This window comes from Salvelinus fontinalis, chromosome 17, assembly GCF_029448725.1.
Source record: "Salvelinus fontinalis isolate EN_2023a chromosome 17, ASM2944872v1, whole genome shotgun sequence".
Classification (NCBI taxonomy): domain Eukaryota; kingdom Metazoa; phylum Chordata; class Actinopteri; order Salmoniformes; family Salmonidae; genus Salvelinus; species Salvelinus fontinalis.
The window spans coordinates 45361335-45379995 of record NC_074681.1 but is presented as its reverse complement, the minus strand read 5'-3'; the positions used below and the strand labels follow the sequence as shown (position 1 = coordinate 45379995).

The 18661-nt window shown below is 41.1% G+C and overlaps 1 protein-coding gene across 1 annotated transcript in view; it reads right to left on the bottom strand.

The window, feature by feature from the left end:
• The window catches only part of myo10 (myosin X), a 262974-nt gene that overhangs the window by 68138 nt on the left and 176175 nt on the right, over positions 1 to 18661 (bottom strand). The window contains exons 9-16 of the mRNA XM_055867578.1: positions 9513 to 9616; positions 8779 to 8908; positions 7334 to 7452; positions 5646 to 5792; positions 4539 to 4639; positions 4212 to 4278; positions 3655 to 3747; positions 915 to 983 (exon numbers count right to left, since the gene is read on the bottom strand). Of these exons, the coding sequence (XP_055723553.1) occupies positions 915 to 983; positions 3655 to 3747; positions 4212 to 4278; positions 4539 to 4639; positions 5646 to 5792; positions 7334 to 7452; positions 8779 to 8908; positions 9513 to 9616 (830 nt within the window). The remainder of the gene's footprint in view (positions 1 to 914; positions 984 to 3654; positions 3748 to 4211; positions 4279 to 4538; positions 4640 to 5645; positions 5793 to 7333; positions 7453 to 8778; positions 8909 to 9512; positions 9617 to 18661) is intronic.

Genomic DNA, 18661 nt, shown 5'->3' with positions numbered 1-18661 from the left:
AAGACATGGAAGCCTGAGAGGAAGACAAACAAAGCTGTAGTTTCGAGACTCATTTTACAAAAGTATGTTGAAAACGTTTTTGGGAGATGCGATGGATCATTGGGGATCATTCAATATTCCCTTTCTTTTGTTTTTCAGTGAAATCATCACATGTGAAGAGTCAACTAATTTAATTAAAGTTACATTCGTAACTAAATCGTTTTTAAAAATTTCTATAGGAAGGATTTAATCATTGCAATTATGTCTACTTATGATAAGGTAAAAGGTTTATGTTTCTGTCTCCATATGATATGGTAAATATAGCCATTGCAAAAAACATCTACATTTAAATGGTATTACAATTAATTTGCATATATTCCTGTTAATTCCCATATATTCCCGTTAATTCCCACGGAAATTTCCACCTCTGAATATTCCCTAAAATGTGCAACCCTAGCTGGACCCCAGGAAGAGTACCTGCTGCCTTGTCAGCAGCTAATGGGGATCCTTAATAAATACAAATACACCACCAGAGGGTAGCAAATAGTGGTGAGATGAATGCAACATTCAATAGCACACACATTTGTCTACTAAGTGCAGTACGTGTTGCTTGTCAGAGCTGCTGTCTGCTTTGCAAAAGCTGTCTTGTTGTGTCTTACGTGCTCCTGTGTCATCATGGTAACACTTTAAACCTAAAGGAATGATGCTATATAACATGGTATTAGCCTGTAGGAGCCTAAATAATGTCCTATCCTGGGGCTTATAAGATGTTATGTTTCTCTATGTGTCCGAATTTAAACTCAAAATGCTCTGTATTTAGCGAGGATCCTTATGAGATGATAATAAGCTCCTGACAAGTCTTAAAATGTACAGGCATCATATTGCATTATACTTGCGGTTTTAACTAAAGTGTTACAGACAGGGACAACTCTTACCTCGCCTGCATAGTGTCTCACGCCAAAGTTGTGCACAGCAACGCGTGGTTTCACATAAAATTGGTTTTTCTGTAACATGAGAAAAGATTTGCGTTAGCATTATCGGCTATTCACCACATCATGCTACTAGCCACAAAATGCAACTGAGCCAACATTATTTAGAATATGACAATTGTGTGGATAACATCTCCTACAAAGAAGGATCAATGAAATAGACAAGAATTGAATGAATTCACATATTTTTCTTTATCATAATTTCAGACTCAGAAACAAAGTCTAAGAGATCTGCACGCCTATATACTACATTAGCTTTATTGTTACGTACAGTAACTGGGAGGAAAAAGTAGTTGAATCAATGAAATCTAAATAAGCAAAATTATTCAATTTCAGATAAAGAAACTGGAACTGTTAAGCCAAAAATGTGCCCTTTCAAACTCCTTTAAGCATTCTGGATATCTCAAAATATCATAAAACCCATTCATTATATCCAGCGGTGTTACATGTAAGGGATTACAAAAAACGGTAACTGTAATCTGTTACGTTACAAGCAAAAATTTTGTTTACAGATACTTTTGAAAAACTAGATGATTACTTCAGGGATTACTTTTAAATTCATAAAGGACGTTTGCGAAAAAAAATCGTTCACTTTTTTCTCTGTACTCAATCACATTCAAATCAGCATTTAAAAAAGGCGCAAGTTTAAATTTGTTCCACCTGAGCGAGTCTGACCATAAGTCAGAGACCACTATGATGACACACCAAATGTGTTTGATTGATCGCGGGAAAAGCTCAGGAATAGGCTTTTGTAGGCTACCATCCAAGGTACAGTGGCAAGAAAAAGTATGTGAACCCTTTGGATCTACCTGGATTTCGGATTAAATTGGTCATACAATTTGATCTGATCTTCATCTAAGTCACAACAATAGACAAACACACAAATAACTAATAACACACAAATAATTATACTTTTTCATGTCTTTATTGAACACACCGTGTAAACATTCACATTGCAGGGTGGACAAAGTATGTGAACCCTTGGATTTAATAACTGGTTGACCCTCCTTTGGCAGCAATAAACTCAACCAAATGTTTTCTGTGGTTGCGGATCAGACCTTCACAAAGTTCAGGAGTAATTTTAGACCATTCATCTTTACAAAACTGATTCAGTTTATCAATATTCTTAGGATGTCTGGTGTGAACCACTCTTGGTCATGCCAGAGCATTTTAAATCGGGTTGAGGTCAGGACTCTGACTGGGCCACTTCTTCTGTTGAAGCCATTCTGTTGTTGGTTTACTTCTGTGTTTTGGGTCGTTGTCCTGTTGCATCACCTAACTTCTGTCGAGCTTCAATTGGCGGACAGATAGCCATACATTTGCCTGCAAAATGTATTGATAAACTTGGGAATTCATTTCTCCGTCACTGACAGCAGGCTGTCCAGGCCCTGAGGCAGCAAAGCAGCCCCAAACCATGATGCTCCTTCCAACCAACTTTACAGTTGGGATGAGGTTTTGATGTTGGTGTTCTGTGCCTTTTTTTCTCCACACATAGTGTTGTGTGTTCCTTCCAAACAACACAACTTTAGTTTAATCTGTCCACAGAATATTTTGCCAGTGGCGCTGTGGAACATCCAGGTGCTCTTTTGCGAAGCTCACACATGCAGCAATGTTTTTTTGGACAGCAGTGGCTTCTTCCATGGTGTCCTCCCATGAACACCATTCTTGTTTAGTGTTTTACGTATCTTAGACTCGTCAACAGAGATGATAGCATGTTCCAGAGATTTCTGTAAGTCTTTAGCTAACACTCTAGGATTCTTCTTAACCTCATTGAGCATTCTGTGCTGTGCTCTTGCAGTCATCTTTGAAGGATGGCCAGAGTAGCAACAGTGCTGAACTTTCTCCATTTATAGACAATTTGTCTTACTGTGGACTGATGAACATCAAGGCTTTTAGAGATACTTTTGTAACCCTTTCCAGCATTATGCAAGTCAACAATTCTTAATCTTAGGTCTTCTGAGATCTCTTTTGGTCGAGGCATGGTTCACATCAGGCAATGCTTCTTCTGAATAACAAACTCAAATTTTGTGAGTGATTTTTATAGTTCAGGGCAGCTCTAACCAACATCTCCAATCTTGTCTCATTGATTGGACTCCAGGTTAACTGAATCCTGACTCCAATTACCTTTTGGAGAAGTCATTAGCCTAGGGGTTCACATACTTTTCCCAACCTACACTGTGAATGTTTAAATGATGTATTCAATATTGACAAGAAAAATACAATAATTTGTGTGTTATTATTTTAAGCACACTGTGTTTGTCTATTGTTGTGACTAAGATGAAGAAGTAGCCACCCTCTCTTAAAGTATGTCGTATGATTTTGCAGTGTTGGAAAACTCCATCTAGGTTTACAGTAGCTTCTGCCACATTGCTTTCACCTACAATCCTTTCAAATCAGTGAGGAAAAGCGACATGGGGGTCTTCAATATATATACAAAGCTGTTTGAATACTTTAGAGATGAATCCTTCCTCCCTTCCTTCAAGTAATCATAGATCAGGGATTGTTTCCACCAATCCAACTTGATCAGATCAGTGATCACCTTACGGATGGAAAGAAAGAAGAGAGGATAGAAGGATGGCTGGATGGACAGACCGACGTGTGGGTATAAGAATGCCTCTCTCAAGTATTTCAACAGGCCCACTAAAGCTATCGACTGGTGATGTCATAACAATGGGACTTGACTCACCGAGTGCTGGCTGTGGAGTTTCTCCAGTAGAGTGCCATCGGTGGCTTTGGGAAAATGACTCTCCTCGTTCATCAGTGCAAGGAGACCCAGTTTCTGTGAAGAAAATAGACAGTCCGAAATAGTATACTTTTTTCCTGACAACTTTAATCAATGGATTTACAACATATTTCTATGTATAGAAATAAGCGTATTTTTATATATATAAATTATTATTTCTGGTAGATCAAGACCACACAGCATTTGTCTGGATAACCTTGTCGCCAGGTCAAAGGGATTTCACATTATAACGGCAAGAATGGCATTGCACTGAGCTATCCATTGGTTCCCAATTGAAGGGGACTACAATTCCAAAGGGTTGTAATTGCGCTTACAAGTGGCGTATATCAGGCTGCTACAGTCAAATTTCAAATGATTTACATTTTACAATGCTCCTGTGCCCAACCTTGTGGCAGGCATTGCGCCTTGTCACCATAATATGAAACCTGCTTCACAAGTGTAAATTCTAGCAGTGTCAACATGAGAAAAATCCCATTCAAGTGGGAATGACAAAGACATACCTTCTCAATCAGATCCAAACATTCCCCGTTGTCCATCCAGTTGATGTCCTCCCATACAAGCCCTTCCCTGATGGAAGAAAAACTAAAAGGTAAGCCAATCAAATTGAAATTGAAGTCAACTGGTAACACTTTATAATAACCTTCATGAATAAGCTCTTATTTTTTACACGTGCTTATAAATGCTTTATAAATTAGCGTACGTGTTATACATTCTGATGAACTGTAAATAGAATACACATTTATATAAAATGATACAGTGTTACAGTTAACCATAAAAAAAAGCCAATCTAAATTTACTGTGAAGGTTCATGTTTGAGGTCTACCCACTTGTTGTATTCAAGTTGCTCCAGCGAGAAGATGTGCTTGTTGAAGTATTCCTGAAGTTTCTCGTTTGCATAGTTAATATTGAACTGCTCAAAGCGGTTGACCTGTCAGAGAGATAGACCCATGTAAGACTCACATACTAAATATTAAAAAAAATTTGGTGGGGGGGGGGGATCACGGGGTACATCCCCCCCCCCCCCCCCCCCCCCAAGTGATTTTTTTGTAATGGTTTGCTCCTGATGATTTTTCCAACAGGGTTTCATGTTGTAACTCTACTTTACAACATGAAACTCTACAATTTCACTTTACTTACAAGTATTATTATAATAACTTGGTGGATGCTTATATTTGTCCTATTTCACACGTCACAAAATGTGTTTTTTGCATACCCCAACTCTCCCTGAGAGTGGCGTCACAGCCAGGTTTGCCTTAACCAACGGCGACCCTGGAGCAATTAGGGTTAAGTCGTTTGCTCAAGGGCAAATCAACAGATTTTCACATGATCAGCTCAGGGATTTGGACTAGCAACCTTTCAGTTACTGGCCCAACACTTTAACCGCTAGGCTACCTGCAGTTTTCTTCCACCATCTCTAATTCATTCCCTCTGTTAAAACAGCCAGAACTTTTGTAAATCTGCGCCTGTATTCACAAAGCAACTCAGAGTACGAGTGCTGATCTAGGATCAGTCCCCCCTATCATGCATTATGATTTAAAATGCAAAACTGAATTTGTCAGCCCTCCTCCTCTAGGATGTTTTGTAAATGCAGGGCCTCCTATAGGGAACACTAAGATCATAGATCACATAATGAATGTGCAAATCTACTTCTTAAGTTTGAGAGTTATCTAGGTCATGAACTGTCTCATGGATGACTGATAGTTGATTTGAACTAGTTTGGCTGGATTTGCTGGAGGCCATTTTTATTCATTACTGATGGTGACAGCCAATATGAGAAATCAACATTAAGATGAACGTACATCATTGCTTGTGATCAGTGACTTTCCTGACTAAGACATATGTTGCTCACAATAAAAATAAAAATAAATAAATATAAGACATGATCATTTAGAAAATGTATCTTGAACCACCAAAATTGTTTTTGTCCAACCAACCTCGAAATTCTCAAATCCAAATATGTCTAGGATGCCAATAGATTTGAAGTCCTCTTTCCCTCGGATACGGTTGTTGAGTTTCCGGATAATCCAGGTGAAACACTGGGAATAAAGTGCCATCGCCATGGAGTCCCTGGAATCCACCGCCTGGGAAAAAGGAAATGACATCACAGTTTTACAAAAAGGAAGCTGCCCTGTTCTCGTTCAAGTAAAATAGGAGTATAAATTACTCTGGATGACCTTTAAATTGACTATCCCTTGGTGTAACCATTAATTAATTCATACCGTGGCTGGGATTCAAACACACGCACATACGCAACATGTGCTTTGCCATATGCTTTTAAAGGTGACTTCCACAATCTGCTTCTGCTTTTTCTGATTGCAAAAAACCTGCACTTCGGATAGGGAGGTGTGCTCCTTTCTGTCCAATGTAGTCATTTCTGGAAACATTTTCTGTCCATTTAGACAGAGCACCCCCTCGAGGCATAAATTATGTATAAAAGCTAGCCTAAATAGTCTACATATGATCTCCTACATAAGCCAAGTTATTAAAGATAGACTCAGCGATATGACGTAGATGCAGAAAAGAAACAGCATTTCCGCTAAGAGCGTTGAAGCGTGAGGCTTTGACGCTGATTCAGCAGATGAACAGGAGACACAACTTGAGCCAGACTGGATTATCACAAGTAGACCATCACCCGCCTGACCATAAAGGTAAACTCAGCGAAATGACACTGCCACAAGCAGCACTGCAAACATTGAGATGAGAGAGATACAAGACTTCGCTCTCACACAGTCACATACACAGCTCATACACAGTCACATGCCCACATGCCTCATACACAGTCACATGCCCTCATACACAGTGCACAGGCCATGGCACCCAACAGCGAACCCGTGCAAATGCACAGATACTGTGTGTGTGACTGTGTGAGCGCGAAGTCTTGCATCTCGCTCATCTCAATATCTGCAGTGCTGCTTGTGGCAACGGCATTTGTGATAATCCAGTCTGGCACTAGTTGTGTCTCATGTTCATCTGCTGACCATATCTGCTGAATCAGCGTCAAATGTGATTAGCCTGGTCAGCTACACTCCTAGCTTTAGAGATTATATCAGACACATGATGGGGGCGGGGTTCATTAGGCACCAACTGCAAGACAACTAAGTGAAACAGTGAGGGACTAAACTGTATTTTATGTTTTTCTTTTGCAAATGTTTTAAAAACGTTTTAAGTTTAGTGCCTAGTCAACACAACCCAGGTCGTGCAAGGGGAAATGGTTCAGGGTCAGTGGCCAATACACACCCCAGCCTTCAAAAGCTGACAACAACAACGGCGGTCACACATAACTGTAAGAGACAATGAATGCTTTGTTTTGTCTAGCAGGACCTATGTAAACGAGGTAGAGATAAGCCACCATTGACTTTGAAACCAAAGTATTTTTTCACAAAGTTGGTGGCTAGACTCACAGTTGGGCAGGCGCCAATTGACTATGAAACCCCAGCCCTAAATGTTTCCCTATGGCATAACTCATGCCCCTGGCCTATCTATCTGCCCTAATGGCAGGTGTTGACCATGGGGTCAAATATTTGTGTGTCGAAGGGATTAGCGTCGCAAAGGAGTGAAGCCACTACCTGATGTTAAACAATGGGGTCAACTGGTGCCCTCTGTCATCATGGTTATAGGTTACCTGTTCTACGGTGAGCGGCGTGCAGATCTCCTCACCCCGTAGGATCAAGGACTTGTGGGTCAGTACCTCGGCCAGATGTTCTGAGTTCAGGCCCAGGAGGTCTGCTGTCCTGCCCAGTGCTACAAACACACAGACACTGGTATTTTAGAAAAGGGATGTGGGGGTGTAATAAGTACTGTACAATAGATATCCTTTGCTGTGCTGTCATCAAGCATTTTGCTACACTCGCGATAACATCTGCTAACCATGTGTGTGTGACCAATAAAATTAGATTTGATGTCAGTCTATGCCCCTCTAGATCAGTGGTCATCAACCTGGTTGATCTTCAAGGCATTCCTAGTCGATCCCCGAACATTTCTGTAGAAAAGCCAATGATCAAGGATTGCCCGCCTTTTTTGTGTGAGTGTGTGTTGCGCTGTTGGTGTTAAGTTCACTTGATTCTGAAACCGTGCTCACCGGGTAATCAAAGTGTTCCCATCTTGAACCAGAGGGCGGTCCCTCTGCTGCTCTCTCCCTCACTCCCTCCACTGAGACTAACGTCATGTTCAAAACAACTGGGTACTCTGAAAAAAACTAGATCTGACTGGGAAAAATCGTTTTGAACGGTCATCCAACTCGGAATTCCAAGTCGGAAACTCAGGCATCTTTCTAGAGCTCTGACTTTCCTACCTGAAGATCACTGACATCATGATTTGACCTTGTGTCTTTTCCGAGTTCCCAGTTGTCTTGAAAGCACCATGACCATCAGATTCAAGTACCATCAGTCCAGTAAAATAAAAAAGCAAATTATTTACGAATTATTTCCACTTATACTCAGTTGTGCCTCGCAAATGCTACACCAACTGATTTTATTTTTTAATCAAAGCTCGAGTTTTGAAATATAAAATGTTCTGAGAAGAACAATATTGGCAGGACAGGCATATATCCAATATGCTGTGATAATGTTAGGCCTACTGCACCAACCTCATTCCTACAGAACTGTTTTTATTGGGTTAATGTTATATTTTTTAAATCATGTTAAAAAAAAATAATCGAAGTGGTAGATCTTATTTGACTGCGAACGTATCTTGACTCAGAAAAGGTCGGTGACCACTGCTCCAGATGCATTTACTCATAATGTGATTAAATCAAGGTTATTTTTAAACACCAATCTTGCTTTGACAGTTGAGGTGGATATACGAGTGTGTTCATTACATATCGCATTTCAAAGCTTTGTGGGCACTAGGCGGAATATTATTGTTCAGCTGAGGCAAAAGGTTAAGGTCACCCTAGCGCTAAGACATAGGGGAGAGCTAATCTCAGAGTAGCTCTTAAACTTGGACAACCCAGAACTAGGACAGGGATAGGGAGAATCTCAAGGAAAGTACCATATTATAGGTAGTACCTCAAGGGAAAGGGGGAACATGAGGAGGAGAGGAAGGAAAGAAAAGAGGAGAGACATTAACCTGTTTTGGAAGAGACCTGAGCTCCTCCGGCCGTCATAAACTCAATATTCCCGGCATGAAGAATTCCCGCCAGGAGCCGAAGGATCTCCCAGATGTTCTCCTCTGTGAACTGCATGGTCCGCATTGCATTCTGGGATGGAAAACAACACAAATGAACAGAATGTTGATGCTGCCAAAAAAAAGGCAGTTGTGCCCCCAAGAAAAATATCTAATAAGAAATGAAATAACACAATATCTCAGAGTTTTCCCATGTATTCAATCTGTCCAGACACAATTTAATTCAATTCATTACCATATCCCTGTACAAACCGAGTAAAGTTGAATCCAGACCACTATAAGTGGAATCTGCTGCTTTAGTGTCTCTATGGTATGAGGTGCAGCTGTAAGACCCTGTAGCAAGACCCTGTCATTGACAATTCCAAATTGTAGTTCCACTAATGGCAATTTGTACAACAGTTCTGGGTAATAAAAAGTGAACAAAAAAAGTACTGTATATTAGCAAAAAAATGACATTTGCTTCAAAGGGGATGTAACATCGCCATGGGCATATTTCAGAAATGTATTTAAATGTATGGGTTATTGTTAGATGATTGCTAATGAACTTGGCATCACCTCACGAGTGTTCGGTTAAAAATGTACTGCTTGCTGCAGCAAGGCATTTTGAAAAGTAACTTTTGAATGCCCTGAACTGTATCATCAACAATAAACCATTGATTTAGATGGGAGGGCCATACCAGTACGTCCTGAAAAGTGCCTTTGTCGTTGATTGTCTTGTCTGCCACACAGCCAGATTGCTTTAGGTAGTAGTAATTCTCTGGTGGGGAAAAACTGAAGGCCTCTGTCATGGAAAAAAGAAAGACTCAATAATGGGTTAAAAGTGTAATTGCTGTAATTGTTTTATAACCCAGTGTTTCACCTAACATTATACACAGTGGTTCTTCCTTTAAAAGTTGAGTCGTACTGCAGCACAGCTTGCGCGCTGCCGCAGAAATCTATGGCACGTTATTTACTGTAAGTGTCATACCATTGTTGTCATTAATGCTAGTTTGACCACCAGAGGGCATCTTTGAGAAGCAGTGGACTGTTTTTAATATTGGTTGTACTAGAAAATTTAAACCCTTTTTTCTGTAAGAACATAGCATACAGGATTTATTTTAAGAAATTTAGCTTCATTAATTTGATTAATATAATGGTGTTTCTATTCCAAGAAAAAATTAAAATTATACATCTGACAGACCTGACCTCAGTGCCTGATTCAGTAACACTAAACCAGGATTAGATGGAGGCAGATGTTATAGGAAGAGCGATGGATGTATAGCTGAGGAAAAGGTGGGAAGAATCTGGGCAACTACAGTACCTTTTATTTAGCGAGAAGAAAATAGGAGAATACGCTTTGTTAACTTGGGGGGGTGGGGGGGAAGCAGTGACTGGCTTTCAAAAGTTGGCACTGAACAATGTGACCGGTCGGACGTAGGCTACTAAGTGACTGCGAGTGAAGAGCAAAATAATAAAAACAAATCCTAACAGCACGAAGCGGTGCTGAAATAGTTGACCACACTTTGGGTGTTCCAGTAAGCAACCATTTGTTGCCTTCATTAGCCGACTTCATTCCGAAAAGAACTCCAGCACAGAGAAGAGAAAGGAGCCTTAAATGATTCAACAATAAAGTGATTGAATTCACAAATGCATTTGACTGTTTTTAATATTGGCCAACAACCAAAAACATAGAATATACCGTAGTAATTCTTTTCAAAATGCATATGTTATTAGGCTACTATGCAGTCTGACAAGTAAACATAGCCTACAGTACATAGTAAACATGGCAAAGCCACACAAAAACGCACAAAAATTCACACAAATCTGCAGAAATACATTATGTACATACGCTACCGTTCAAAAGTCTGTTAAAATAACATAAAATTGATCAGAAATACAGTGTAGACATTGTTAAAGTTGTAAATGACTATTGCAGCTGGAAACGTCTATCTAGATAGGCGTACAGAGGCCCATTATCAGCAACCATCACTCCTGTGTTCCAATGGCATGTTGTGTTAGCTAATCCAAGTTTATCATTTCAAAAGGCTAATTGATCCTTAGAAAACCCTTTCGCAATTATGTTAAAATAGCTGAAAACTGTTGTTCTGATTAAAGAAGCAATTAAACTGGCCTTCTTTAGACTAGTTGAGTATCTGGTGCATCAAATCAAATCACCTTTTACTAGTCACATGCGCTGAATACAACAGGTACAACCTTACAGTGAAATGCTTACTAACGAGCCCCCAACCAACAACGCAGTATCAAAACATATGGACAAGAATAAGAGATAAAAGTAAAAAGTAATTAAAGAGCAGCAGTAAAACAACAATAGCGAGACTATATACAGGTTGGTACCGGTACAGAGTCAATGTGCGGGGGCACCGGTTAGTTTAGGTAGTATGTACATGTAGGTAGAGTTATTGAAGTGACTATGCATAGTTGACAACAACAGAGCGTAGCCGTGGTGTAAAGAGGGGGGGGGGGGGGCAATGCAAATAGTCTGGGCAGCCATTTGATTAGATGTTCAGGAGTCTTATGGCTTGGGGGAAGAAGCTGTTTAGAATCCTCTTGGACCTAGACTTGGTGGTCCGGTACCGCTTGCCATGCGGTAGGAGAGGGAACAGTCTATGACTACGGTGGCTGGAGTCTTTAACAATTTTTAGGGCCTTCCTCTGACGCCGCCTGGTATAGAGGTCCTGGATGGCAAGAAGCTTGGCCCCAGTGATGTATTGGGCCTTACGCACTACCCTCTGTAGTGCTTTGCGGCCGGAGGCCGAGCAGTTGCCATACCAGGCAGTGATGCAACCAGGATGCTCTCGATGGTGCAGCTGTAGAGCCTTTTGAGGATCTGAGGACCTATGCCAAATCTTTTCAGTCTCCTGAGGGGGAAAAGGTTTTGTCGTGCCCTCTTTACGACTGTCTTGGTGTGCTTGGACCATGTTAGTTTGTTGGTGATGTGGACACCGAGGAACATGAAGCTCTCAACCTGCTCCACTACAGCCCCGTCGATGAGAATGGGGGCGTGCTTGGTCCTCTGTTTCCTGTAGTCCACAATCATCTCCTTTGTCTTGATCACGTTGAGGGAGAGGTTGTTGTCCTGGCACCACACGGCCCGGTTTCTGACCTCCTCCCTATAGGCTGTCTCGTCATTGTCGGTGATCAGGCCTACCGCTGTTGTGTCATCGGCAAATTGAATGATGGTGTTGGAGTCGTGCCTGGCCGTGCAGTCATGAGTGAACAGGGAGTACAGGAGGGGACTGAGAACGCACCCCTGAGGGGCCCCTGTGTTGAGGATCAACGTCGCATATGTGTTGTTACCTACCCTTACCACCTGGGGGCGGCCCGTCAGTAAGTCCAGGATCTACTTGCAGAGGGAGGTGTTTAGTCCCAGGGTCCTTAGCTTTTTGATGAGCTTTGAGGGCACTATGGTGTTGAACGCTGAGCTGTAGTCAATGAATAGCATTCTCACATAGGTGTTCCTTTTGTCCAGGTGGGAAAGGGCAAGGGAGTGCAGTGTGGAGTGCAATAGAGATTGCATCATTTGTGGATTTGTTGGGGCTGTGTGCAAATTGTAGTGGGTCTAGGGTTTCTGGGATAATGGTGTTGATGTGAGCCATGACCAGCCTTTCAAAGCACTTCATGGCTACAGACGTGAGTGCTACGGGTCGGTAGTCATTTAAGCAGGTTACCTTAGTGTTCTTGGGCACAGGCACTATGGTGGTGTGCTTAAAACATGTTGGTATTACAGACTCGGTCAGGGAGAGGTTGAAAATGTCAGTGAAGACACTTGCCAGTTGGTCAGCGCATGCTCACAGTACATGTCCTGGTAATCCATCTTACCCTGCAGCCTTGTGAATGTTTACCCTTTTAACTTCTCTGGGATATGTGGGAGTGTAGCATCCCACCTAACCAACAGCCAGTGAAATTGCAGTGCGCCAAAAAAAGAAATAAAAGAAATCTCATAATTAAAATTCCTCAAACATACAAGTATTATACACCATTTTAAAGATAAACTTCTCGTTAATCCAGCCAAAGTGTCTGATTTCAAAAAGGATTTACGGCGAAAGCACACTTTGCGATTATGTTAGCTCAGTACATAAAAACACAGCCATTTTTCCAGCCAAAGAGAGGAGTAACAAAAAGCAGAAATAGAGTTAAAATTAATCACTAACCTTTGATGATCTTCATCAGATTACACTCATAGGACTTCATGTTACACAATACATGTATGTTTTGTTCGGTAAAGTTCATATTTATATCCAAAAATCTGAGTTAAGGTCACTGTCTCACTTGGTCAAAAGCCAGAGAAAATGCAGCGCGCCAAATTCAAATAAAATACTATAAAAGTCTAACTTTCATTAAATCACACATGAAATATACCAAATTAAAGCTACACTGGTTGTGAATCCAGCCAACATGTCAGAATTGAAATAGGCTTTTCAGCAAAAGCAAACAATGCTATTATCTGAGTTAGCACCATTGTAAACAAAGTTGGATAAGCATATTTCAACCCTGCAGGCGCGACACAACACAGAAATAAAAATATAATTTATGCCTTACCTTTGACGAGCTTCTGTTGTTGGCACTCCAATATGTCCCATAAACATCACAAATGGTCCTTTTGTTTGATTAATTCCGTCGATATATATCCAAAATGTCCATTTACTTGTCGCGTTTGATCCAGAAAAACACCGGTTCCAACTCGTGAAACATGACTACAAAATATCTCAAAAGTCAGCTGTAAACTTTGCCAAAACATTTCAAACTACTTTTGTAATACAACTTTAGGTATTTTTTAATGTAAATAATCGATACAATTGAAGACGGGATGATCTGTGTTCAATACAGGATTAAAACAATCTGTAGCATGCTTTCTGGTCACGCGCCTCTATCCAACAGGACACTTCAAGTGACCCTGATTCAAAATGGCCGTACTTCTTCATTACACAAAGGAAAAACACTCAACTAATGTCTAGAGACTGTTGACATCCAGTGGAAGCAATAGGAACTGCAAGAAGGTCAATTAGAAATCTGTATTCCCAATGAAAATCCATTGAAAAGAAAAAAAGAAATCTGAATGGTTTGTCCTCTGGGTTTCGCCTGCTAAATAAGTTCTGTTATACTCACATACATGATTCAAACAGTTTTAGAAACTTCAGAGTGTTTTCTATCCAAATCTACTAACAATATGCATATATTATCTTCTGGGGATGAGTAGCTGGCAGTTGAATTTGGGTATGCTTTTCATCCAAACGTGAAAATGCTGCCCCCTATCCTAGAGAAGTTAAAGGTACTCACATCAGCTGCGGAGAGCGTGATCACACAGTCTTCCGGAACAGATGGTGCTCTCATGCATGTTTCAGTGTTAATTGCCTCGAAGCAAGCATGGAAGTAGTTTAGCTCGTCTGGTATGTTTGTGTCACTGGGCAGCTCTCGGCTGTGCTTCCCTTTGTAGTCTGTCTTTGCAAGCCCTGCCACCTCCAATGAGCATCAGAGCCAGTGTAGCATGATTCGATCTTAGTCCTGTATTGACGCTCGCCTGTTTGATGGTTCGTCGGAGGGCATAGCGGGATTTCTTATAAGCTTCCGGGTTAGAGTCCCGCTCCTTGAAAGCGGCAGCTCTAGCCTTTAGCTCAGTGCGGATGCTGCCTCTAATCCATGGATTCTGGTTGGGGTATGTACGTACGGTCACTGTGGGAACGATGTCATCAATGCACTTATTGATGAAGCCAATGACTGATGTGGTGTACTCCTCAATGCCTTCGGAAGAATCCCAGAACATATTCCAGTCTGTGCTAGCAAAACAGTCCTGTAGCTTAGCATCTGCTTCATCTGAACACTTTTTTATTGATCTAGTCACTGGTGCTTCCTGCTTTAATTTTTGCTTGTAAGCAGGAATCAGGAGGATATAATTATGGTCAGATTTGCCAAATGGAGGGTGAGGGAGAGCTTTGTATGCGTCTCTGTGTGTGGAGTATAGGTGGTCCAGAGTTTTTTAACATGCTGATAGAAATTTTGCAAACAGATTTAAGTTTCCCTGTATTAAAGTCCTACTAGGAGCGCTGCCTTTGGGTGAGCGTTTTCCTGTTTGTTTATGGTGGAATGCAGCTCATTGAGTGCAGTCTTAGTGCCAGCCTAAGTCTGTGGTGGTATGTAGACTGCTACGAAAAATACAGATGAAATCTCTCTAGGTAGATAATGTGGTCTACAGCTTATCATGAGGTACTCTACCTCAGGCGAGCAAACCCTCGAGACTTCCTTAGATATCGTGCACCAGCTGTTATTTACAAAAATACTTTGTCCGCTGCCCCTTGTCTTACCAAACACTGCTGTTCTATCCTGTTGAAACAGCGTATAGCCAACCAGCTGTATGTTGATAATGTTGTCATTCAGCCATGACTCCGTGAACCATACGATATTACAGTTTTGAATGTCCCGTTGGTAGTTTAATCTTCCGCGTAGGTCATCTAATTTATTTTCCAAAGATTGCACGTTTGCTAGCAGAATGGAAGGCAGTGGGGGTTTATTCAATCGCCTACTAATTCTCAGAAGGCAGCTCGCCCTCTGGCCCCTTTTTCTCGGCCTTCTCTTCACACAAATGACGGGGATCTGGATCTGTTCCCGGGAAAGCAGTATGTCATTCACGTCGGGTTCATCGGACTCATGAAAGGAAAAAAAGGATTCTCCCAGTCCGTGGTGAATAATCACAGTTCTGATGTCCAGAAGATATCTTCGGTCATAAGAGACGGTAGCAGAAACATTATGTACAAAATAAGTTAAAAACAACACAAAGAAACAAACAAACAAAACATAATTGGATAGGAACACATAAAACGTCAGCCTTCTTCTCCAGCGCCAACTTAACCCCATGCTTGTCTCAGAGCAGCGTGAAGCGGTGCTGAAATAGTTGACCACACGCTGGTAGGCTTTTGCTTCAAATCCTATTATAACAACTGGATGACTTTGGGTGTTCCAGTAAGCATTCTTAAAAGAACTCCAGCACAGAGAAGAGAAAGGAGTCTTGAATAAGTAAACATGTCAGTAAAATACTGTTAGACTTGGGGATTATGGTCACGGACAGTGGTATTTGCCTGTGTTACGCCGAACGCGAAAACCCAGGAAAATGAACAGGTACTGTAGGCTACAATACTGTAAAGTAGGCCTTCATTAGCCGACTTTATTCTTAAAATAACTCTAGCACAGAGAAGAGAGAGGATCCTTAAATAATTAAACAATAAAGGGATTGAATTCACAAATGCATTTGACTGTTGTTAATATTGGCCATCAACCAAAAACACAGCATCTATATATGTATTCCATTTCCAGTGAAACTATTCAAGCCATCGATGATGGTTAAAGATGATGAGCAATCTCGGCAAAGGCAATCTGGAATCTGCTGGCATCACCGCACAACATCAACATCGCTCTAATCACAGTCAGAAGACAGTTGAAGAAACTTGAGTGGACTTATAGAAAGGCTCTGTAAGACATTTTATATATATATTTTTTTCAGAACATTAACCATATATGTTCTCTTGTTTTGTACTGTTCTGTAGTTTCGACCCAATGATTCATCTGACAAACAAAGAACCTGGCGTGCTGCAAAACCAGTTTGGATTTAAGTATGTATGACTGACGACTTTAGTGAGAGGTCTCAATGCTTTAATATTTAATACTTTCTGCCCTCCGAATTCATATTCATTATATAAATAGGTCCATGATTGATTTAACAAGACCAGTCCCCATGCTATTTCATTCAATGATATTTTTTCCATAGTAATTCGTTATGGATCCATTAATATACTTAAAGTCCCTAAACTCGGGAAGAGTCTATTGCCCTGCTGATAGTTGAAATAAACATCTGCATTTTGAAAGAGTATTTTTATCCTTATTTTATTAATGAAAGCATAAAGATGTTGATGAAGAAATACTGATCAGTATATGCTTTACCTGACTTTTTGCAGTTGCATGATGTTTGTAGTTTGAAATGTAAAACTTTAGAGTACTTAATACATTACAAGTTGTGGGGATTTTTGTTCACACCTAGCCGAGCTATCATTTTGGAAAGGTTGAAGAGTCTATTGTCCTGCTAATAGCCCATCATGGAAACGTTGTTTTCCCCCCATAGGTTTTAGGCCTGCAGTCGGTTATAATAATCCATGCCTTCTGGGAATGTTTAAAAGTCCAAAAGTTATGGGTGGAGTTAGAATTTTGTCTGTCAGAAGTATTAAAATCCACCAATGTCAGCCTTTAAATGCTTTATTATCCAAATGTTTAAAGTGCGTGTGGGGGACAGAGAGAATGCATTAGGCTGTTTTTAATATTAGGGCTTTCAGGAGGAATGGAAAATTGCGTGTCAATTCATAAACCACGTGCCATGGAATTGGTACATCAAAAATCGCTTCCCAACTATTTTGCCGTCTATATGGCACAGCTGTCAATTTTTTGATCCTTAAATGAAACTGGTATATATTTTTATTTATCCCAATTTTCTTTAACCAATTTTGGTCTTTAATGCAGGGCCGACAGACAAGTTCCTTACTTTTTATTTTCGACTGAAATTGCAACCAACTTTCTATGGCTTCGTTTCAAATAACCGAAAGTGAGCGATTGTAATCTGAATAAAGGGAAAAGGGCCATTCTTGAACATGGGGTGAGACATTCTTACTAATTCGTAAATAAAGCCAGTTTGTTATTTAGAATTATTTATTTCAGTTTTTTTTAGAGAGAAACCAAAAGGGAGAGAAACCAAAAGCCCACCATGCCTATTTTACAATAATCGTCAGTCCACATGTCAAGTGAAATTTCCCCATTGTATTTACCCAAGTTCTCTCTTAATTCCAAGACCATCAACAGTTTTTTTGTTGTTGCCTGATGCAGGACTCTAGTGCCAGAGGAGAGACTCTCAGACTGAAAACGCCTCCATTAATTGCCGCAGTTTAGACTACCGATAGATTAGCGTTCTACCTCCCCCTTGTGATAGTGTGGTGCAATGACAGAATGCCACCATCTACCACAAATGGTCGCAGCATAAGCTCAACATTTTTAAAGGAAGAACCACTGTAGGAGAAACACATTATATCTACATATATTGCATGACATGCTTTGAAAGGCTGATCATGGTTCACATGCACACCATCATCCCAGACACCCTGGACCCAATCCAATTCGCATAATGCCTAAACAGATCCACAGATGACACAATATCTATTGCACTCCACACTGCCCTCACCCACCTGGACAAAATAATTACCTATGTAAGAATGCTGTTCATTGACTACAGATAAGAATTCAACACCATAGTCCCCTCCAAGCTCAACACCAAGCTCAGGACCCTGGGACTAAACACCTCCCTCTGCAACTGGATCCTGGACTTCCTGATGGCCGCCTCCAGGTAGTGAGGCTAGGCAACAACATATTCGTCAAGCTGACCATCAACATGGGGGCCCCATCAGAGGTGTGTGCTTAGTCCCCTCCTGGACTCCCTGTTCACCCAGGACTGCATGGCTGCGCACGGCTCCAACACCATCGTCAAGTTTGCTGTCAACACGATGGTGGTAGGACTGATCATTGACAACGATAAGGCATCCTATAGGGAGGAGGTCAGAGACCTGGTAGTGTGGTGCCAGAACAACAACCTTTCCCTCAACATCAGCAAGACTAAGGAGCTGATCGTGGACTACAGGAAACGGAGGGGCGAGCACGCCCCCATCCACATGGGGCTGTAGTGGAGCAGGATCGATAGCTTCAAGTTCCTCGGTGTCCACATCACTAAGGAATTAACATGGTCCACACACACCCACGCAGTTGTGAAGAGGGCACTATAGCGCCTCTTCCCCCTCAGGAC